Source organism: Amblyomma mixtum, chromosome 6, assembly GCF_055824585.1.
Source record: "Amblyomma mixtum isolate Tamu chromosome 6, ASM5582458v1, whole genome shotgun sequence".
Taxonomy (NCBI): Eukaryota; Metazoa; Arthropoda; class Arachnida; order Ixodida; family Ixodidae; genus Amblyomma; species Amblyomma mixtum.
The window spans coordinates 138,933,726-138,958,426 of NC_143017.1; the positions used below are offsets into that span (position 1 = coordinate 138,933,726).

General features: G+C 44.1%; 1 protein-coding gene across 1 annotated transcript in view; it reads right to left on the reverse strand.

Annotated features, from left to right (window-relative positions):
- The window catches only part of LOC149340583 (protogenin-like), a 50,899-nt gene extending 27,119 nt beyond the window's left edge, over positions 1-23,780 (reverse strand). The window contains exons 1-13 of the mRNA XM_089549407.1: positions 23,312-23,780; positions 21,633-21,781; positions 19,739-19,955; positions 18,004-18,141; positions 17,311-17,463; positions 13,041-13,232; positions 11,473-11,598; positions 9,911-10,099; positions 8,878-8,994; positions 7,210-7,372; positions 6,870-7,000; positions 5,755-5,928; positions 3,869-4,027 (exon numbers count right to left, since the gene is read on the reverse strand). Of these exons, the coding sequence (XP_089405533.1) occupies positions 3,869-4,027; positions 5,755-5,928; positions 6,870-7,000; positions 7,210-7,372; positions 8,878-8,994; positions 9,911-10,099; positions 11,473-11,598; positions 13,041-13,232; positions 17,311-17,463; positions 18,004-18,141; positions 19,739-19,955; positions 21,633-21,758 (1,885 nt within the window). The 5' untranslated portion in view covers positions 21,759-21,781; positions 23,312-23,780. The remainder of the gene's footprint in view (positions 1-3,868; positions 4,028-5,754; positions 5,929-6,869; positions 7,001-7,209; positions 7,373-8,877; positions 8,995-9,910; positions 10,100-11,472; positions 11,599-13,040; positions 13,233-17,310; positions 17,464-18,003; positions 18,142-19,738; positions 19,956-21,632; positions 21,782-23,311) is intronic.
- Between the last annotated feature and the right edge of the window lie 921 nt (positions 23,781-24,701).

Here is a 24,701-nt window from a genome sequence, read left to right on the forward strand (position 1 = left end):
TTCGTACGCGACTCTAAGCGCCGAGGTTTTCGCGGGCCTAAGTCGGGAACGTTTCCGGCTGGAGATGAAGCTTTCCAAACAGACGTTTAAAATGAGCATCCCTGAAAACTGTGTGCGGCTGTTCTACGCGATGTCGTTGTACGTGCTGTGGGTCCGCAGCAGCACTAGTGAGGACTAGTAGTCAGTTCAGCAAAAACTGTGTTAAAATAAAGATTGGGGAGCGGGGGGTGGCGAGGTGTCGGCTTGCAATCGTGTAAATACAGTATTGATCACAGTGCCAAGTTCGGGATGTGCCTTTTATGCGCGGAAATAAAAAAATCTGATTTTTCGGGCCCAAACTAGGGGTGCGCCTATTATGCGAGTGCACCTATTATGCGAGTAAATACGGTATTTGGTGGGATCAGGCATATTTGAAAACATGCTCATACCAACGCATAACAACACCTGCATGAAAACAGAGCACGCACTTGCCAATTTGTGAACGGGAAAAAGAAAGATCTACCGTATTTACCCAATTCCAACGCGCCCCCGATTCCAACGCGCACCCAATTTACGGCACCAAAAAAAAAAAAAAAATTTTCAAGCCCCGATTCTAACGCGCGCCCGATATTGGTAATGAAAATAAAAAAACTACAAGCCCCGCTTCTAACGTGCATGTGACTTCCACGAATGAAAATAATTTGCAACCGTTTTTATATTTTAAGGGGAGATGCGGGTGAAAAAACCGCGATTTTTTTCGATAAAGTCGATTTTGTATTTTCTTGCGTTTTGTATTCCCCCAAGCCTCTTCTTTTATGTGTAAAAAAATCAAAGCCAATAATCAATGGGAAGTTAGTAAAAAATACTATTAAAGCACTCGCGGTGGCTCGCGAAAGTGCGAATTTGACCGAATTTCGGGAACGCGGCATTTCGCTCCACGGCGTCGCCCGCTCTTGAATATTCGCGGGGAAGTAGGCCTACCCATCGTCTACGACATGGTCTACGAGAAGCCACTTCGGCAGCGGCGCATTCTTGATAAAAATACGAAAAAAAAGATTGTTTCCCGCCCGAGTCGAGCGTCGCGACTGGCCCTTCAAATCACGTGGTACGATCGGAGCCGTTCCATTGGCTACGAGCATTCCACCGCACGGTCGGGCGCAGACGCTCTTTCTTCGTTCTGCCGCCACCGAGACGTGAACCAACGCTTCTGCCCGGGTTTTTCTCCTATCTCCGCTATGGATGTGACTGAGAAACGAGATTTTCGCTCACGCAATTTCCTGACAAAGCATCAGTATAAAGGAAGACGCCCCAAGCGCAAGCGGAGAGCTCCGGTTACGGGAGGTTCGTCTGCTGCTAGGCGTTAACTGCGGCAACGGCGATGCTTCTTGCGGAGCATCCATGACTTCGTCAGTGCGTCTGAGCGAAAGATAAAGATCTTCGACTGTAAAAACGGGCGCGGGAGCGCTGTTATCTGTGAGATCGGCATGATGCACGACCTCGTCAGCGGCGCGGCGTGCCCCGCCTGCGGACGATGTAATCTCTGTCAGAGAGTCGGCCGCAAAACAGAAAGGAGTCTCATCGTTTTTGGAACTTTACCGCCGAAATGACGCGTTTCCGACAACCGTTGTTTCATCAACACATTCTTCGATCCGCGTATCTTGATCGTGCAACGGCAGTGATGAGGCGTCCGCCCGCGGCAGTGCACGGGATACCGTCGTCGTGAACGCGGTCCGTGGTCGCTGAGCACGCGACCAATGACAAGCGCCACACCGGTTGAAAACGGCTCCTGCGACGCAGAAAACGACGAGCAAACGTGCTCCCATGTTTCCAGCAGTTAGTGAGCTCCCACATCGTATAATGGCGATGACGATGGGCAGCTATGGGGCAGTTTCGGTTTGCACTCGAATCCAACACGCATGCGATTTTGAGACGTATTTTCCCCGAAAAAAGGTGCGCGTTGGAATTGGGTAAATACGGTAATTCATTCGGCGTTCACAGTGAACAAGAGAACCCATACAAGCCATGAAACTTCATACACTAGCTTATTCCCGCCTCTTGACGAAGACATGTTTACTATCTAACACTGGATTATAAAGGTTGCATGACTGTTTTTAGTCATCTCGCAAGGCACCTAAAGCAACTAGTCTTAGATGGCGGCAGCGATGTGACCTTGGTCCACGAATGTCATTCAAACAGCAGCGGCATGGCAAATGGCACAACAATGTGTCCCATCCATTCACCTCTGACTTATACTGCTGTCACACGGGCACTTTCGATCGCGATCGGTCTTGAGCGCGGTTAAAGTTTCAAGCGTGATCGAGATGGACAGCTGCTACACGTATCCACTCGATCGCGATCAACTAGTTGAAATGCTACATACGAGATGGCGCTGCTTGTACTATCATCATCACCATTGATTTTTTTAATAAATTTATAATAACAATAGTTAAGAAAACTTTCTTGTGAAAATATCAAACTGTGAGCAGAAAAAGCACCCTAATTACTTTCTGCTGCAACCAGCAGTGGACTCGATAGCGAACAGCAGCAAAACAACGCTCGGTGCACGCGTGAACGGTAGCGCCATCTAGTGACAAGGCGCCAAAGCACATCAACGCTGTGATGAAGAAGTTTTCTTCCGTAATTACTAATAACTAGGGTCAGTGCATTGCAAGCCTTTTTTTCGTTGCAAGAAGAAAAACTGCAAATAGTAGAAAATGTAACAACTGACTAAAAGCAAGACAACTGCTTCGCCAGATGTCGCTCTTGCGAGGTAAACACACTGCATTTAGTTAGGCCTAAGAGCTTGAAAATCGCCAAATTACCTGAAAAACAGGGGCTAGTTGTCGCTTAAATCTCTACGCGCGGGCGAGAGTGTGTGAAATAAAAGCGAACCGCTACCATTTGAGCGAGCTATCGTGTCGAAGAATCCAGCGGTGACATGTATTTATTCCGAAGCGGGCGAGCAGGGTGCCGCCATCTTGTCAACGCATCCCCTCGATTGTACTCCATGCGCTCGAGCAGGATCGCGGTCGATCGCGATTGAATTCGCCGTGTAGCAATGCTGGATCTGCATTGAGTTCGATTTCGATCGACTCGATCGCGATCGAAAGTGCCCGTGTGACAGCAGTATTAGTGTCCATAGAACACCACGTATTTTGAGCTTTAATACAACGAAGTAAATACTAATTAAACCTGCGATTTCAAGCTGGTACTGGTTCATGGTTTAACAGCGCAGGAAGACATGGCACGTGTTATGTGTTCTTCATATGTCGCATCCCCCCCACACTGCTAAACCATGAAGTACATTTCGAGTATGTGAGGCGTGTTTCAAAAGTATTTATTTTATGTTTCTTATGATTCGCATGGAATATTGCAGATTCTTTGTGCTGAATGCGGGGAATTAAAAATTTTTCATGGCAAAAACTTAGGGACACTGGCCATCAGTGTGCTGCCACGATTCAATGCCAAACAAGGAATGCACATTTCTTTCTTTTTTTTTCAAAGGAAACATGTTGCACTGCAAGCTCTGCAATGGATGGACCTGCAGTTTGTATTGGTTGGGAAAAAAACGTTCCACATTCAACTCCACATTTCTCAGCCAAAAATACATTTTTTTTTTGCCAAACGAAGGCAACGGAGCCACAAAATACCGAACTACTGAATTTCACTTCGAACGTAAACTGGATGGAGTCGTCCCCAACATCCTTTTAAATGAAAATGTAGCACAGAGAGAGAGAGAGAGAGGAAAAAAAGGAATGTTAGCTGTTCAACTGTGAATTATCTTCTGTGCTAATGATGACGTGAGCAAGGACGAACCTATGCACTCCCATCTCCTACCGCCATGTCATATTAAAACATACCAAAGAGCAAAGAGATTAACAGTGCTTACCCTGTGGGTGAGGGGAGATGGTGCTGCGTGATGGAACACTGATGACAAACTTGATGACTTGAGTCAGGGGACCAAGGCCAGCCAAGGTCTGGGCTTGCATACGCAGCGAGTACGCCGTGTTGATGGAAAGCCCATTCAATATGGATGTCAGGTGTGAGCCTGCAGATACAGAAATCATTCAGTATTGCCTGCTATCAGAACAGCTGTGCTGCAGAACGTATAAGCTCAGTCATTTACACCAAAACTAGATGTAATAAACATGCTTGTGTTTCGCTGATTTTGCAAGCACAACCTGGCACTTGCCTTTAGTCCTTTTTTTTTCCCCATATATTTTTCATCATTTACTCCACCATCAAGGTCTTCCTGCTTTTCTGTACTTCTTTCATTATTATTATTACATTTTTCTACAAACCTATATGTAAGGACTTTAATGCCTTAAGGCCTGCTCAATATGCTACCAAAAGTGCTGACCAAAAATTATTCCCTGTTTGCAGCTTGCAGTCCAAAAGTTAAATGCAGCCCCAAATGCTCTTTTCTGCTGCCTGACAATTCGTCTGTGTGTGCACCCTTTCTCCTCTTTTTTTCCCAGATGAGTACTTCCGCAGCAGCTAATCAGGTTACTCTTTGATCTTACAAAACGCTGCAACAAAAGGCCTTTTCTGTGCTCTCAGTCAATGTGTTGCAAATACTGCTAAAAAGTGCACAGCAAAACAGAAAAAAAAGAAATTACAATACTAGTCCAAATGAACAAAAAAGGTCACAAAGTGATCACTTTTTACATGGTGAGTAAAGTATAACACCACTCCGCTTGTTTCTCTGCATTGCATAGGTATTGGAACTACTCAACTACTATCGCATTTACTTCAATGAAATGCAGGTTTTTTTACCAAATAAATAAGTGACAGGTCACCCCTCGCGTTACAGTTGAGTATTAAGCACAGAAAAAGGCCTAAGATATGGAATTTTACTCGTGCATTGGCTGATGCATTGTATAAGTAGAACTTTAACTCGGGGAAATGAAAAAAAGTGGTAGGGTTCTAATGTAGTTAAACCGTGCGAAAGCATGTGTTTAACCTGGTTGGCTCAAGGTTTTGCTTTGCTGGGTCGTTGGCACGTCTGGTGACGATATTAGACTCAGGTTAAGCTCTGATCGAGGTCAAGCTGACCTGATCTGTTCGCGCCGCAGATGGAAGTTGATGAGGACGACGATGTGCAGTGCACAGCATGAGAGTGTGTTGCAGTTTTAACAGGAGGCGTGATTGGCTGTGGCGATATCACAGTGCCCTCGTGCAGTGGCCAGCGAAGCTGATCTGTTCGCGGTGCTATGGGTTCGAAACCCATTTGATGGGGGGGGGGGGGGGGGGGGATGAGCGACTTATTTGAAGATGCTTTCTCTGCTGTTTTTGCTCAATATTGTTAAGAAGTCACATAGACCGACCACTTTTACTCGCCTCTGAACATTTTGCTTGCTAACTGTGTGGCTATGACCCGACACAATGGCGTCAACATCAGCAGAACCTTCCACAAGTGCCGCTACTAATCGCCACGAACGTGACCACCTTCAGGAGCGACAGGCGAGACCTTTAACCATGGAAGGTGACCAACAGTGTGATCGCCTAAGGAAAATTCAGGAAAGATCTTTGACAACAGAATTACGTGTCTTACTTCAGGTGCCACATGCCGTTACTCACTGTCCTGGGCAAGAGCACAAAACACACACATGAATAAAAGTAAATTTTCTTAAAAACCGTTCTTTCTTTATGGCAACAAAACATATGGGTCAGCATGTATGCATTCCTGCTTTGGAGTAGTCTATGTGTAGCATGGATTACACCACTTTTTTTAAAAAGTCGTACAGATAAGAGGAGAACTGTCATGCGACTTGCCTGATTCAGTTTTTGTTTTCCACTTGTCGACCTGCGTTGTGTCGGTTACGCTGGCATTGTAGAAGATGTGGTAGGCCAGAATGATGCCGTTGGGGAACTCTGGCGGCAGCCAGTTCAGCCGTACGGAGCCAAGGTCGATGGCATTCCACGTGATTTCTCGTGGTACACTGGGCTCTGGAAAGGCAAAAACGAATGAAGAAAACAAAGAACCGGGTAAGTTTTTAGTGGTTACAAAAGACTTAGGACCTGCTGAAGCTACCTCGCACAGGTCTGAAATTATAAGTTCCCACTTAACACGTGTAAGCTTTTCCTACCAAGGCTTAAAAAAGTGTGTGCATGCTTTGACCAAGTATAATAAAAAACAAAAATTTCTTGATGCCTTGAGAAAAAAAAAGCACTTTTCCATTACCCGCACTTAAAAAGTAACCAGTGAATGGCGTTATTGACTGCCAGGGCAAGCACACCATGACCTGCATGATCACCATGACCATGACCATGGACCTGCTAATATGGCCCATTTTTCAATATGATCAGATGCAACTGCTGGAAATGCGAGGTTCTCTTAACCCAAGGGTTCTCTCAAACTTGCCCCAAAAATCCCCAACAGCTTTCCATATGTGTAGAACGAAGCAGACAACTAGCACACGTGAATGGCAGCACACAATGCATTCCTGCTGTAGTCTAGTCTAGCACTGTGGACATAACCTCAAAATTTTACGCTGACAACCATGATTACAGTTAAATGAACTTATTAGACACATCGGGTCCTTTGATAAAATTCAAAAATATTTCGTTCCTTCATTGTACACCCGCTATCAAAAGTTTATGGAAGGAGTGACTGTTGAAGAAATTTAATTTTTTTTTTTTTGCACCAAAAGCATATTGCCCAAGATTCTGCCAAAGATTCAAGGTGCACGAGGTAATTCGCACAGCGACAATTATATTGCGCACACGTCTTCCAAGACACATGGAAAGAAGACTTCGAAATTAAATTTTTTTGCCAACATTTCCCATTAACTTTTTACTGCAGGTGTATATATTTTATTACCCCAGCCAGTATCATCACACCAAGCAGCACACAGACCAAAGAGTAAAGAAGAGGGGGGGCTTCTTACTGTCCTCACTGGTCCTGCACTCGATGAGCTGACTGAAATGGCCGGGGCGGTGATCAGCCTCGTGGGATCTCACAGCAAACCCATAAAGCGTGAATGGCTGGAGGCCCTTCACAACCACCTCAGGAGTTGTGCTGGAATTGCAGGGAAAAAGGAAAGGACAAGGAGACAGGACAACTTTAAAATCACATGGCAATGCAACAAAAAAGCTCGCCACATGCACAAAAGCAGAGAGATGACCTGCGTTAGGACTAAGGCATATAACATCAGAATTTAATGCGCGGCAACGCTAACTTGCCCACATGCAAACTGCACTTGTTCAACAGGCTAATATTTTGGTTACCTTCGGACATACTGCACCACGGTAGAGTTTATATGATTCTTGGGGTGGACAGCACTGTATCGAACTGTGTAGTAGGTGATGTTGTGAACTGAGTTTGGTGGCTTCCAGGACAGGCGTATGGAACGTGGCGAAGTTGGTTCAGCTTCCAAGCCACCAGGTGGGTCTGTGCAGGAAACATGTGCCGTGTCAATGCAGAGACCACACACACAGCAGTTGTACCAATTCAGCTTTGCACACAAAAACTCAAAAGTATGCATAAACATATTCTGCAGATTACATAAGTTGGCCTTGAGCCAGCAAAAGCAATTATCAAAGCACTGGCACATCAGCATGAACACATCTGTCACAGTGCACAAAGTAGATTATTCTCAGTTTTTCCAGCCCAACTGGTTTATGGAACAATTTCCAGTGGGTTCCAGTTGGAGCCATCTGGGTTCCAGTTGGTTCCAACTGGAACCAGCTGGAAATTGTTCCATAAACCACTTGGGCTGGGAAAGATTTTCACCAGGGATATGCTTACCACAGCACCACAGAGCAAAACAGGAAGGAAAAATGTGTAAATACAAACAACACACTACTGAACGTCAGAATGCACAACATCAGCTTTAGTTTGGGCTCAATTAGATGTGAAGAAATGCAAGTGATGGGTAGCAGTTACAATAAGCGACACATTTCATCTCGAATGGCTGTCTGCACACTGGCTTCCGGAATTATTCTTTCGTTTCTTGGGCAGGACAATTCCCCTATCAAATGCTCATACACTGTATATAAGCATCGCATACTTTTGCAGAATATCTGGTCATGTGAAGTGAAGAGACGGCAACCCAACTGTTTATTGCTCATATGTGCCCAAAGGTCTACATGTGGGAGCCAGATAAAAGAGCAGGACGAAGATGCAATTACATGCTCCGCATTTCACGCCTGCAAAGTCGGCCCTCATGTTACAGTCATTGCATTATATTTGAATCAATGCGGTATTATGGTCCTGCCCTGTGACTTCAGCTATGCGTGGCTGGCTTCTCTGTGAGGTTGGCTTGTGCTGAGACAGTGATTTTTCACTTCTACTTTTAAATGACAGACAATGTCTCCACAAGTGGTGTGTTTAGCCTCACCAAAGCAGCTTACAGACAAAGCAATTTGAGAGCGAGCATACTTTTTGCACAAAATTGCGAATGTTTTGGTTATTTCTCCACTAAATTTGAGAAATTTGAGAGACTTTTGAGTACTATATGTCCAGAGGAGAACTAGTGATAAAATGAAAAAAAAAAAAAAAGAAAAGAAACTGTGTGTGTCACAAATAATTATGCATTAATCAATAAATGAATGCTGAAACTTTGTTCCCTCTGATATTGCTCATGACTGCACGTTTGCCTTAAATGCATTCATTTTCTTTAAACCGCCTTCCTTCTTATTTGCACTCCATTCTTTCTTTACTTCTTTCCCTTCTTTTTATACCACGGGGCAATACTGTAAAACAAAAAAGAAAACCTCCATGCAGGACCGACGAAATTTGTCCCTGTACCACAACAAGCTGTTCCCTGTAATACTGCAACTAGTACATGCACATGTGGCAAAGTTTATGTGCACAGACAGAAAGATCAGTAACTAAATTTAGGCATGCAGTGTGAAAAAAAAAAAGAAAAAGAGAAAACTGGCAAGCCCACTCACCCACATCGCCCTCCACTGTCAGGTTTTCAGGGTGGGTCAAGATTGTCTGCACAGCCTCCTGGCCGTCCACGAGCTGATTAAAGGAGGACACGTGCACCTCGTACCAGGTTTGCGGTTCTGCGACGAGATTAACCGAGAGGTAAGGGCGTTCTTAGTTCCATCCTTGATGCATGCTTGTACAGTGATTAGGTTGGTTGGTTTATGGGGTTTAACGTCCCAAAGCGACTAAGGCTATGAGAGACACCGTAGTGGAGGGCTCCGGAAATTTCGACCACCTGGGGTTCTTTAACGTGCACTGATATCGCACAGTACACGGGCCTCTAGAATTTCTCCTCCAAAGAAATTCTAGCCGCCGCGGCCGGGATCGAGCACGCGTCTTTTGGGTCAGCAGCCGAGCACCATAACCGCTGAGCCACCGCGGCGGCTTGTACAGTGATTAAAACTCGACACTCACATGCCTTTGTAAAGACTACTACTGGTGTGAAGAATAAATGCCTCACTGCCGTCAAAAAGTGCATACAAGCTGTGCTTTGATTGCTATGGCCTGGCAAATGTAGGCTGAAGGAAGAAGACAACATTTTTGCAAACAAACAAAACTGTCATGTGTACTAGTTGGTAACGATTAAACACTGATGTCACAACACACAGGTGCTATATGTGTCGGAGATATTCTAACCATTTTATATGTAACTGCCCTTGTACACTGCAAAAGCGCTGGACATATGGCTTCTCTGAAATGATAACCCACCCCATTATAGGCTGCCGTACCTCTTTTCATGGACACCTCAAACACTGCCCCCTTCCCCTTAACTCTATGAATCCCTCGCCCAGAATGGAATAGCGCATTCTATGCCTGCACACTTGACCAATGCAGAGCACTTTTCAGTCCCAGGTTCCATGCCACGGCTGCGACAAAACTTTTCCTCTAATGGCTTTCCTGTTCTGTAAATTCCTACAGCTGTCACGGAGTGAGGATAATCAAACAGGCCAGTGCAACTGAAGTTACTGGCTTCACAGAGGCAACGCAACTCACTCAAGTTGTGGACCACGTAGGAAAAGGTGGTGTTGGGCAGAACAACGGGCTCCGGAAAGTGGCTGCCCTGTTCACGAAAGCGCAGCTTGAAACCCGCCACTGGGTTCTTCTCCTCGGAGGACACAGACCAGCGGGCCTCCAGGGTGGTGGCATTGATGACAATCAGGTACAGAACTGGAGGCATTGGCACTGCAACAAGCCAAACAACAAACTTTTCTATTTTTTCCCCTGCACCAACAACAGCTGCAACATACTTTATTTACTTGCGTGATTTGCGCACTCCTAATATGTTACCAGGGTTGTCAAAAAAAGAACTTTTTCTCGCATTTTTTATGCCCCTGCTTCCCAAGGCAGTCTTGAGAAGATCGGTGATGCCACTGCCAAGGCGAAACCAAAGCGAAGTCATACCTGATGCCTGCGAGGATCGAACACGATTGGAATTTTTTTGGATGAGGGTGCGAGACTAGTGCGCCAGAAAAGAGGTGGCCAGTATGGAGCTGTTTTGGTGCAAAATTGTATTTTGGAGCAGGATGGCACAGGGATAGCAGTTTGGAGCAGGACAGTGCAAATGGGGTAGCACTCCCACCCTTGTTTAAACGATTACTTTGCTGGCATACAACACTGGTAGTGCTGCAGACATTGAAGGGGGCTTGCCAAACTAAAACACAGCAAAAGCTTGCTAATTCGATCCTCGTCAATTTTGAAAAGTGGATAATTCGAGCACCCCATCTGAAACATGAAACTCTCGTCGATTTGGAGGAATTTGGCTGCACTTTGATTAATTTGGACAGGCGGGGGTGACGATGTTGGTCAGCGAGTGACTCTGAAGTCTACCCCCCATAGCCTGAATGGTGCTGATGTCCAATCGAAATCTTAAGGCGTCGTACTCATCACTATGAGCACCAGTTGAAGAGTCATGACGGGATGCTTTCTTTTTCTGTGCTCCTCCATTTTCTTATTTGATTTTGTTGCATGCGTGTCACACAAGGCACTGTCAGAATTCTTTACGTCACTGTGCACCCTGTAACAGCTGAACATTACGTAGTGTGCGTGCATTCAAGATGCACATTTCCCTGTTCTTCCCCACACCTGTTACAAAAATCTTCACACTCACCACATAACACCAGGAAAATGGGTGCAGCAATTTCGCATGGCCTACATCTGCAAACTGGCTTGAAAGCTATACGAGTGCTGTCAGTGCTAATGACAAGACAGTGGAAAGAGCCACTACAGCCACATCACTGGTGAAAGAAAGTGTGAATTTTTACAACTTTTGCAGTGCAGTATTTTAATAACAATGGTGCATAGCACCTTGGTAGTATAATACAAGTATGATGTACAGTATTTATAATTTCAACTCAAGGCAGTGCCGTGATAGTCCACGAATGCATCTAACAACGGCATACAAACTGTAGTCTTACGAGGCAAGATGTCAAGGAGTGAATTTTGAGCAGTACGAAGTCAATATTTCTTGCGATAAGTACCGACTGAGGCAAGGTCTATGAAACAATGAATCTGAATGATTAATGATTAAAAAAATGAAGAGGGAGCAAGAAACTCACTGGTTGAAGAGGACTTCTCGGGCATGCGGTAAGTGACCCAGGGCCAGTCTTCATCGGAAAGGGCTGGAAAACCTTCAGCTGTTCCGGCCATAACACGAACGTCATATTCCTTTGTAGGTTCCAGACCTGTGGAATGTAAGAATTCGGTGCTGTAAAACTCTTCTCTTTGCACGGTTACCCTCTTTCTTTAGATTACCAAAAGGAAATTTGATTTCTTTGTTTCAGCATTCTACACTAATGGGAAGGGTAATGGACCTTAAACTGCAGTTTGGCTGCACTGTAAAAAAAAATTTTGGAGACACTAAGCTCCGCCTTTAAGGGTATGACATGACAGTGTTAATGGGTCCCATCAGCAGCTCCTCTTCCCCACGAAGACACGAACACTGTTTCCATATTATGTGAAACACCACATGACATACATATACAGCTCCCCTTTATAACCAAGCCATATGAGCGCGCTTGCATGGCTTAGGAATAGCATGTCTGATTCGCAACACAAGGGTCCGGGGCTCGATTTCTGACTAATTACCTCAATTTTCTTTTCAGTGCAATTCATTTACTTTAGATACTTCCATATCGTAGTGACGTTTGAGTCATATTGTGACCTTCTAGTCATCAGTTTTCAAATTTTTTAATCACTTTTCGTTACACAGTTCCACACGTGACGTCATAACCCTGTCAACCAATCTGGCTTTTCCACACACACCAGCAATAATGCCCAACTACACCAGGCTCTCCGCTGAATGGATCCCTAATTCTCTCGCATTAAAATCTAAGGAAAGCCTTTTGTTTTCTTTTCTTCAGTCACAGACATGTTGCTAATACTTGGCAACTGTCTAAAGTGCATGCACTGCTTTGAGCACATATGCGCTCGGCTGTGTTTGCGTTACCTTTCTTTTGTGATTTAACTGAGATCATTACAAAAGCTTGACACAGAACAAATCAAACTTAGATAAAAATCCTTGCGTAAAATATCCTAACACTTATGTAAAAGCTGCATCATGCAAGGTTGTTTATGTATGTTTTGCCATGCACAATGCAGTACAATTCTTTTTTCTTTGTGTCATGCCTTGCCATGACAGAGTTGAGCCTGCGTTGCCTGAAAGAGCACAGAAGACGTTGAGGTGATATTAAGCAAAACAAACTTTCATCCTACAGTCATTGTTATTTAATTTGGCCATGTGCCTTGGGGGCTGTGTGTGTGTCCACATGCTCTCTCTTTATGCGAATCTCGGACAGGAAGGAGCAAAAGCCATGACATGCGGGGCCCCTCAGCATTTTTTGAAAACTGTTTTGGGTTGCCCAATGCTTAAAAGACTGAGAACCCCTAATCAAGAGCACAACAATACTTACAGCAGACACCCTCAAGCAAGACAAAAGACACTGTGTATGGGCTGACTATGTAGTTCAAACATGCTGACTGCTGAAATTTTGCAACTGCAAACCCTAAACCCAACACACATTCTGCAGTTTGCCACTGGCAATTCCAAAACACACAGAATTTTGCATTACTCCCAATTGTGAAAACACGCAAGGACTTAAAAAATGTTAGCAGCTGTGTGACCTACCAGTGATGGTGTACTCGCGGACAGTTCCCTTGACTTCCAAGACGTTGTTATAATTCTGCCCATGCAAGCGGTAGTGGATGCGATAGAGCGCAATGTGACCCCTGGCCACTGATGGCGCCAGCTCACTCCAAGAGATGTGCATGGTCGTCGGTGTGAGGCTCGTCACGGTCACCGAGGGTGCCCCCAGCGGCACTGTGGGAAAGCAACGTCAATAAACATGGAGCAAGCATTGCACTCCAAGGCTGGACTGCAATGAAATGAATGCATGCCATATAAACAATACGAGTGGAACAAATGCATGTAATATAAATAGGGGTATGCGAACATGAAATTTTCGAATATGAAGGAAAAAGGCCCTTGAATATAGAATTGAATACTGAACCTGTCCAGCATGAAAAAGAATTTCATAAAAAGATAAGAAGGCAAACTATGCGGCTAGGCGACACGGGCCCTCTGATTGTTGTCATGCCTGCCGTAATGCCCACTTCGGAGGTGCACGGGTCACAATGCACCATGCAATAGGCAGCATTCTTACACCATCACTTGCCCTATTGTGACACATCGACTCGTCCTTCCGGGAGCCCCATGAAAAGTTCCGCAAGTGGGCTTTCCCACATATCGTAGTTGACCAAAACAAGATGGCAGACCTCGGGCTAGGAGAGTTATGAAGGTGACAGCACGCATGTCACGGGTATGGGCATGAAGTATGTAACACATTATGAAGGGATCAAGACGAAACAGCGGGCACTCTTGCTCACATCAGGCGTCATATGTGGGAAAGCCCACTTGTGAAATTTCACACGAGGCCAAGCCTAGCAGCAGCTGAATGCAATCGGTCCACACTACAAACGCCAGTGAAGAAAACAAAAATAAATAAATAAATAGTCGGATAATCTGCCCAGATATTGTGGTTTTACCATAGTCGAAATTAAGAAAGTCAGCGTGGTATACGACCGCTAACAATTATTCGAAATATTCAAAACATTTTAATATTTGACATTTCTCGAATATGAATGTGAACTGAATATCAAACATAATCGATATGTATTCAAACTTTCGAATATTTGCACACTCCTAATTTTAGGTTCAGTTCAATGTGTATGCTTGGTTTAACATTGAAAGTCCCAAGGTATTCATTTATTAAAAGCACTATTTATTTTAATAAAGTATTTGCTTTTAAGGATTTAATATTATTTATCATTATTTATGTATTGCTCAACAATGTTATCTGTGCATTTTAGGCAGTCTGTTCAAAATATAAGGAATGTCGCATGAACTCTGTTAAAAATAAAAAAGAAGTATCCAAAACATTTGCACCGAAATTGTTTTTAAAGTATTAATAGCATTTGCTTACAATTTTATTTGAACCTAAATCCTACCATTCAAATAAGCCAAGAAAATCAAATAGAGAACAACTCACGTGCGACACAACCGAACTCATTAAAGGGACACTGAGGAGAAATTGAAGTTGGCTTGTATCGACAGAGTACCAGCTCCTGATTACAAAAACGCCACTCATACTGACAACAAAGCTCTTGTAACGTAGAAAAGAGCAAGAACCAAAATACAGGTATCGCCGCCACAGGCCAAACTCGCAAGTACAAGTGTGATGACGTCATAGGACAAAACAGTGTTGCTAGAACCAATGAATTCATATCCAATGCTGGCTTCTAAATTTCAGTTCTAGAACCAATGGTTCTAGCAACACTGGGACATGAGAAGCCACGAATCACTGACGCGCAACCAATGCATGCTCAAATCTCCTTGACGTCGCCAGATGGCGCCACGTACCCGGCAGCTAAGCGCGTGCCTGCAGCATCAGGACCAATGCTGCAGGCGCGCGCTATAGCCCGCCTATAGCCTGCTCACCGGCTATAGGCGGGCTCCCGGTATTCTGCTAACGGTAACAAGGTACACGGTATGCTAAAGGTGTCTATTTGCTAGAACTTCGTTGACGACTTCGAGAATGGAATCCATCATAACGCTGGCAAAACGCCGGTGCAAACGTAAACGAAGCGACGGTAGCGACGGCCACAATAGCCGATAGATGCCTTCAACGTGCGGCCGGCGGTAGCTTTCATTTCGGCTGCTGCTAGGCCGCACTGCTAGCAGCCAGAAATCATGGAGTCTGCGTTACGTCATGTGCACGTCATGTTTCACGTCACTTAGTCCTGTGTCGTCATAAAAAAATCCAAAGTTTTAATCAGAGCGGCGGGAAAAACTTTTTCAACTTCGAATCCAAATTTCTTAGAAATAAATGCATCTTTCGCTGCCGGCCAAGTGGCAACAAATCCATGAAATGCCGAACTATCGGATTTTGCTATAAAAAAATATTAATACAGTGGAACCTCGATTATACGACGTTCAGGGGACCGCGCGAAACCGTCGTATAATCCGGGTGTCGTATAATCGAAAATCAAGCGTGATATTTTTTAATGTCTGAACTTCATCGTCGTCTTTTCTTTTTTTTTTTTTTCGGAACACAAATGCAGCACATTTTTGCCGGCAGACGGCTAGTCTTCAACAAACAAGATAAAAATGGCCGTTGAGGCTGCCGTGAGCAGTGGGGCAGCGGCTCGCGCGGTTTTCTTGATGGGTGGAAAGATTAAGGCGCACTGGTTATCGACTGGCTAAAGTGTGCCTGCCGTATTTACTCGATTCTAAGCACCCCCTTTTTTTCACGATCGCGATGCCCAAAGTGAGAGGGGGTGCTTAGATTCGAAAAATCTAATCTGACCCCCCCCCCCCCCCCCCCCCCCCCCCCCCCCCCCCGGGGTCCTCTTTTCGCGGCGAAATCTCGATGAAACGGGCGCGAGAAAAAATTTAGGAAACATTCAAAAGAAAAATAGCTGCAGACAGTTCTGTGCCGCCATCTGTCTTGTAGTGTGGGAACGCAGCAACACAAAAAGCGCCGTGGACGCCGCTGTCCTCGCTTCGGCGAGCGAGCGCGGCCTCGCCCGCTTATCTGCTTTTTCATCAGCGTCCGCTCCGGCCGACGCATTTGTTGCTGCGACGACGCCGCGCGTCTTATCTTTTATCTTTATCTTTCCTCTGATCTTTTAACTGTCCTCTATCTGCACTTGGCAGCGGTGGTGGCTAGGCAGGCCCGTGCAATTTCCTTTTCATCCTTCTCTCAGTCACAACAACAACGCGCAGGCCGCGCCTCCTCGGGACTCCGACTGCACAGGCTCGACGAAAAAGAGAGCAAGTGCACTTGGCGGCCTCGGCAACTCTCTCTTCCGCGCAAAAAAGGGGATGCTTAGATTCGCATGCAAAGTTTTTTTTTTTTTTTTCAGAAATTTTTTTCCGAAAATAGGGGGGGGGGGGGGGGGGGGGGGGGGGTGCTTAGAATCGCGAAAATACGGTACATCCCGGCCTGCGTTTGCTGACGACCTTTTTTGACGGATGGTACGAGCCAAACCAAACGTCGTACGAAGCGAGGTCCTTCTAAAATTTGCGTCGTATAACCGAGGTTTTTAATGCATTGTCTCTATGGGGGTTTTGCCGGGACCGCACAAATTCGTCGTAAAATGCGGGTCGTCGGGGACGTATAATCGAGGTTCCACTGTAGAGCCCTCCTCACTGTCCCTTTAATTGCTATCATAAGGGTTTTTCAGAGCAGCTAAATTCATAACCAATGCTGGCTTCTAAATTTCAGTTCTGAACAGCACTGTTTACGGCATCCAATAAGAAATTTTTAATGATAATGAACACGTAGCCTCTAAAAACATGCTTTAGCTATGATGCATATCGACATGCAGTGACAAGAAGTAAGATTATACATTACATTTTATTGAATGTAGTGCGACCATGATAGTAACATGAATGTTGCTTTTGGTGACACAGAACCAGATCAAAAATTATTCAATCATTCAACGATATTCATTGAATTATAACACAAGGTATGAGTTCTCACTTTTACAATGAGTACAAAAGCATTTGAGTAAATACGGTAAATAGGCCCTTTTCATGGCCAATAACACTTTATCTCACTTTTTGTTTACTAGTGAAAAAATATATGGAATTTTTTGCATTTACCTGTTTTGGATAGTGAACTTACTTCTTTTAAGATAATTGTGGTAGCCCTAGAAACTGCAGCCCACAAACGTGTTGCAAGAATTTGGGAATCCTCCAGGTTATAACAAACAGAAAAGTTATAGTATTAGTAATTTAAATGTCCCTCAGAAAAACAGAAATCATGTACACTAAAACTCAGTGCAACCTCAACGCAGCCGGAAGAGTAGCCAGCTAAAGAGGCACGGTGGCATACCATCCTCTCCAGTGGTCTGGATGACTTTCTCCGACTGCTCACTGGCACTCTTGCCGCTGTAGGCTCGCACATAAAAGGTGTAGTTTGTAAAGGGCATCAGCTTCTCGATGAGGAGGGACGTGTTCACAGAAACCTTCTGAAGCTCATTGCCACCTGCAGAGTGGGGAGTTTTTCAGATGCACAGCACAGTGACAGCAACAGCATCAAATTCAGGAGAAAGACACTTGGTCAGAGTGGCACTTGCATGCTTTTAATGGTCGTTGGAAAGCGCACTGGCAGTGCCTTTAGCTGAGTTGATTGACACTGAGTTGAAATAAATGATAACTGAAAAACAATAACAGTCCAACAGCACCTGACCACCATTTTGTAGTTCTAAATGCATTACTTAGTCTGATGATAATTGTGTTTACTCCAATATCCGTCGTATTACCTGTATTCAGTACATTTTCTGTACATGCCACTATATTACACTCCATGTTTTTACCACTATGCTAAAGTCGGCAAGTGGTGATTGCAGTATTCACAAATAAGCATAACTATAAATACTAATTCCCAATGTTCCCATATTACAAGTGGCATATATATCAGCCAGCCTATGCACACAAACGCCCAGTAGAAAAAAATCTTTCCACATCTCTCAAAACAGCTCAATCCATCCAAAGGAGGAAAAGAGAAGAAACTGTCCCCCAGTACCTGATGTGGGGAGGTAGTGGATTGAGTAAGCCTGGATTACTTGTCCCGGTGATATAACAGAGGGATTCCAGGAAAGCAGAATAGCTGTGCTTGAATTTGTGACAGCTTTCAAACCAGTGGGAGGGCTGGGCTGATCCCCTGCATTGGTAAGAAAAAATATTATATGATATGCTGGCATCCTGCAGTAACTACGCTCACAGATAGGTGCACTTCTTTTTCTCATGGTTCATATTCAAGACCATTTTCAAGTAGGGCAAAATACCCACCCCGTTTGCTAATGCTTACAAATAAAATGGGCGCTTCATTATTGTCAGTAAAAAATAAGGAAGTTATTTCAGGTTCAATATGTTACAACTGTAACGCGAGTTACTTTTACACTACTAAGTATTTTCATTTGTCAACAACTAAACAGTTTTGCCAAAGTTGCTATTCACTCCAATGATGGAGACATTGATACGAAAGAATCTAGCCAAAAATTGAAGCGGAGAACTCAAAGCCAAAGCCTTGCTCCCGCATTACCAAAACATGTCCCTAGCATCATATCGTCAGAACAGAAAAGAGTAAGATATTATAAACAGAACCAAAAATTGTGTACATTCAGTGCAAAAAATAAAGCAAGGGAATAAAACACACTGGACAAGTGTGAATCAGGTGCATCTTTAACTCTTTCCCTACCATGGGGAAAATGACCATTTTCTGAATGTTTCAGTACATTTTTTTTTTCTGTAAAAACTATTGCATTCAATATTGATTGCAATACCCAAAAACGGAGCTGAATAAAGGTGCTTTCTATTAATATACGTTTAAACAACAAATTCTATGTTGCAACAAAAAATTTTATTTGCTAAAAACGAGATTTTAGAAAAAAATTCATCAAAACTTGCAAAAACACGCTTGTATTTAAAAAGAAAAAAATGTTAGAAATTTTCTGAAATATGCGAAATGTTTGTTACTCCATTGGCCACTCTCTGCAAAAAAAAAAAAAAAAAATTATTTCTATCTTGAATAGTATTGTTGCTACAAAAAAAAATAACTGGAATCCCTTTAGTTGTGCATCGGAGCGCGACCACCTGTGTTTCAGGCTGGCTTCCTCATCACCGATGTGAAAACTGAATCATCTTCAGCACCATGCAACATTTTCAGGCTCACTGTTGCACAAGACGTCGAATAAATCACTCGCAGACGAAACGGAGTCCTGAGATTTGCTATGCCTTAGAGCATTGCCGCGCATGCGGAGGCTGCCAAGTGACTTTGATGGTACCGCACCTTCGGAGTACATTAAAAAATGCCGTTTTGTAGGGGCAAAAAAAAACTATATCGGAAACAAAACTTGAGTTCTCCGGCTACAAGCCAGATGCGCATCGTGCCTGTAAGCAACACGGAAGGCTCCGAAGTTGAGCGGCGAAGGTGTCATCTGCGGGCAACATGGCGGGCAATGAGCGCAGGTCCGCGTCTACATTTCTTCGCAGCGTGTTAGAAAGTGCCCCCTCGCAGGACAAAAGAAAACTACATCGGAAACAAAACTTTGGTTCATTGCCTACAAGCTGTATCTGCAGCGTGGTCATTAGCAATGCAGAAGGTTCTGAAATCGGGGCATGAAATGATCGTTAGCGGGCTAACGATGCTCAATGGGTGCGGTAGGGAAAGAGTTAATGTGTGTCCTCATCTCTTGAACTGCACGCTTCCAGCATGCTACAGCATCAACTAGACAAGTCGCCTCTACCTGAGGCATTACCTGAGGCATTTAGCACCAGCCGGGCAGCTAGGGTGTTGAGACCAGCCATGTTTGATGCCAAGCACTGGTAGAAGCCCGCGTCCCGCTTGATTGGGTGCGAGATGACCAGCACATTGTTTGCAGCACGTCGTTGCTGGTGTTGTGCACTGCCACCAGTTTCGTCAGCCATGTGGCGTCGAACCTTCCGCAGGTACTTGTTGTCTTCTGACCGCATCACCTTCAGGCAACGAGACGACATAATGACACTTCACTGTCAGGCTCACGAGTGTGATGCTTCACCAGAAACTGGCACAGACTTATTCTTTTTGCACTTAAACTTTTGAATATTCGCACACCCCCCTATTAAAAAAAGTCCCAGAACTTAAGCACCTTTATTCTTAATTCAGAGATACTATTACAACTGACATGTGACATTCTGTGCCTTGAAGAAAATTGGATATTTGCACAGTACACTGTCTAAGGCCCCAAAAGAAACTGAAATTCTGGTGTATAAATCTGCAGTCTGCCTTCTCACTGAATATACGTCCATGGTCTGGAGCCTGCACTTGGCAACTGAAATTAGGAAACCTGAGGTGGTGTAGAAGCAAGCAGTTCCATATCATTCTTTGGTGATATGTCCATAATTTCTCACCTTCTTCCATACTCTCGTCAGTGAATTTAACTTCTCTTTGAGAACCTCGCTGCACTGATTCTCTAAAGTTTTTAAATCACACTATCAATTCCCATTACCGCCTCTCGCAAAAGGCTTATCTAATGTTTGCTAAACCAACCACATCAAGGAGCTACGATCCTTTAAGCATTGCACCTTTCTTCACACGGACTAACTTATTCCAATACAGTTTTTTCCTGTGAACAATAGAGGACTGAAAGTCGCTTTCTGGCTGGAGCTGTGCACTTCCACTGAACCAGTTTCTAGACAGTACTAGACCTAGTTAGTGTAATATATGAATGTGTCTAAATATGTGAATGGTGTGTGTATGTTTTATTTTGTTTGTTTATGTTTTTGTCATGGCAAAAGGCATCCTTATACTGTTATACCTACTCCTGCTACAACCCTGAAAGGGCTGCAGTATGTATGCACATAAGCATAAATAAATAAATGGACATAAAATATTTTAAATACCGCTCAAGCTTTTTAGGTAAGCCAATGTCTTCAACAAACTTAGAAATTTGCCCGTACAGAACCTAGTACAAAATGCAGGGTGAAATCAGACACACTGTATGCAGGGACCACCTGCAATCACATTCTTTAGGTTTCCGTGATTAGAACAGGCTTTTTCCATTGGTCCGAGAGATGTCATTACAGTCATATATATATATATATATATATATATATATATAAGGAAAGAGTTGAAGTACACTTCTTAGAGAAACATTTATTTACCGATGTTTCTCTAAGAAGTGTACTTCAACTCTTTCCTTATGTTATCAGCAGTCGAGCAAGTTTTTTCATCGTAACATATATATATATATATATATATATATATATATATATTCTGAGAATATCATCACAATCACCATAATATTCTAGCAACTAATTCTGATGTCCAAATGGTGTTTGCAAGATACGGTTCCCTTGTGGCCTGATCAGAGCAGTGTGAAGTGACTGACGACCGTGAAAACTGCGGACTCTGTCTACTCCTCGTTACCCGCTCCCAAGGCCATGCGCCTTGCTTACCTAATAAAGGACTTTTAACTCAATTCATCCTGCAGGCACTGAGACATTGTAAAGGAACCTGCTGGTTCCTTTAAGAGCATAACACCGTGTAATTTCTCAGTGTGCAACATAAACTCATCATTCCTAGCCTCTACAAGTACAACAAGCTCCCTGCTCCTTCTCTGACTTGCACTGCAAAAGCATAGAAACCAGTTGACAATAAGACTCTATGCGCACCTTAATGCGTCCATTGATGACTAGGGGCTGGCCATCTTTAAACCAGCGCACTTCAGGTGCAGGAAATCCCTGGGCATTGCAATCGAATCGAACCGTGCGAGCAGCAGGGCGAACTCGGCTTATCATCTCTGATGCAAAGGTTGGGGGCTCTGCAAGGGATCAGGGCAGAACAACAAGTTATGAAGTAACACACAGACCTCACCTTCGCAATTTAAACGAATGAAACAAATGCACGCAAATAAAATAACTTGCATCTGCTTAAATGCCATAAAATGTACAAATGCCATAAAATATAACAAATACGGGGAAAATAAGCGATTTCAGAAAGCTCCTGCCTCGCTTATAAGTAGCGCAAGAAAAGCAATCAGCCCCTGCACTAGAACCAAAAATCGCATCTTACAAAAAAGACATCCTTGCACTTGTATGGACTTCCAGCTCCAGTGTCCTGCATTACGCTAAGCATACACTACACCACAATATTTACTTTCCAACCTCACCGCAACACTCTCTGAAGCAAAAAGGAGAGCTGGGCAATCATGCTTCTTTTAAAGAGTACACCACAAAAGGGCGTGAGATTATGAACAAAAGCAGCACCTGTCCTCTGCCTTTCTCTGTCTACCCACAAACTCTTTTGCACTGTTCTTTTCGGCTTTCCAAAAAAGCACACTGTGAGCTTCCATTAGATGTGAAGTTGTGCATGCAAGAGAAGCAAACAAGAATGGTCCTAACACATGAGTGAAAACAATAATGAACTTAAAATACAAGGGCATATATAGCAAACCTCATTCATAAGTTTCTCAAAAAATGTGAGAAGAAGATGTATTATCCAGGAAAACGTACAATCCAAACCAACAGATATTTTTGAAAAATATGTGTTGAATGAAGTAACACACGCACTTACTGGCAATTTCACTCCATAGAATTGTCGATTAACATTTCCTGGCACAAGGTCAGAAGAGTCCCGTTTCTAGTGCTCACAGAATTCAGGCCAAAATTGCACTGTCCTTAATGCGGAAGAAACTTCGCAACACATCCTATCCGTCGACGGTACTGGTGAAAATAGCAGACATCTTGTCCTTGTTTTCGGATGCTTCGCCCCCTGGCATAACTGCATGGGGGGGAAGCCGCTGCAACAGCTGACTGCCGCAGTGTTCTTACTTTTCATGCTGCGTTCCTCAGACCCAGCCTGTTCGTATGTATCATTGTTATTCCCAGATGCTCGTCTCCCTTGCCCTTAGGTACCGCGAAGAAGCCGATTCATTTCTTCCTTTCATGTCGCGCCCCATGGTATAAGCCCAGTATGTTATCACACTTTTTTCTTCATTCTCCGCCCCTATGCACCTAGGCACTGCAGAGAAGCCACAACAGCCTGTGATTGCCGCTGCATTCTGGCGTGTGTCACAGGCCCCAGGTTCGACCAACCTGTATGCCTTCACCTATGCGGTTGGTCACCAAACATATCACGTGACCAGAATTTGTTGCAATTTTGAACGTATTAGCTAAGAAATCGTGCTATCCACGAACACATTAACCAAAAGAAAAATAATGTAACTCTGTGGGGACATATCAACGAGGTTTTACTGTATAAATGGGTTGCATGAAAACAACTTGAAAACTGTGTGTTGAAGGCAAAACTTAACAGCAATGGTGAAAAAAAAGATCATCAAGGAACCACTTACCATAAATGATCAGTGTGTGTGACTGGGATGCTAATGAAAGTGTCTCGGTTGCCGTGATTCGTGACGTGCTGATAAGGCATTTATAGGTGCCAGCGTCGCTTCGAGTCAGGTTAGTAATCCTCAGATTACCTCGACCGAAATAAGTGCTGCGGCCTTCGGGGCAAAACCACTCCCCCTGGAAAAAAAGAAAGAGAGAAAACTCAGATGAGAGCTGTGAGAATCAATAAGAGAAACGAGAACATTTTAATGAAGCTGTCACCAACAATCGATGACCAGAAAAGCGACCCCCATTTCAACATTTTTCCTCAGTGGCTCTCCCCAGTCAAGTCTCACACACTATATGAAGTCCAGCAGCTTAAATCAGCACAAAAGCTCCAAATGCAGTCAACTTGTAAAGTTCATATCAAATGTGTGATAAGTAGAAGTACAAAGCTTATAAAACTTTATCATTCAGTTCCATTGGCTGTTTACGAAAGATAACTAGAAATAAAACGAAAATTTTGACTAGGTCAACACCAAAATCAGAGAATTTCTCATTCCTTTTTCCTGTCCGAAATGGCACTGCACGGCTCAGAGTCCTAATAAAGCTCAAGGAGCCCGGGTGCAATAAAGCCCGGGTGCTATGAGTGTTTTCAAATGTACTCTCCAGAGCTGATGTGGCAGTGGTGCCAGTGATTCCATTTTACAAATACCAACTGCTGGTCCAAGCACTGACCATTAGGGACCACGGCCTTTAAGACTACACCAAATCTCAATGAAAACCTTCAGAACAAAGCAGGATGTAAGATGGGCAATAAAGCAACTATGTACTTGTGTGTACTTGTGTAATATGCGCACTCTTTTTCCTAAACTTAGGGTTTCAAAAAGATTGCGCGAATGCGTCCTAAAAAACTCCACGAAGGTCATAATGCGCAATTTATACGGTATACTGCCATGTATAAGTTGACCCCGCAATTCGTGTCCCTCGCTGCCCCCCCCCCCCCCCCCCCCCCCCCCCTCCTCCTTTAAAGGTTGACTCCATTCCCTCTTCCTTCCGACCCACGGCAAATGGCAATACAAGGCAATAAAACGGCGCCTTTACATGTGGCCCGGCTGAGCAGAGGCAAACAGAACAGCCAGCGGTTCGGCAGTTTCGGATTCTGGCATGATGCACACGCGGAGGATACCGGAAGGTGACCGCCGGTGCAATCGAGCCGGGTAAATGGCACGTAAATTACTTTTCCTTACCGAAATAAATTTACAAGCAAATTACTGACTTCTTCTGATGCCGCTCGCACCTCTGGCAGCCGCACATGGCCGTGCCGATCTTCTGAAACCTGCCCTGCGCTCACCCACTTGCATGCCGGTGTGCTTGCACAGCAGGAAATGCAAAATATGCGAGTAAAAGGTT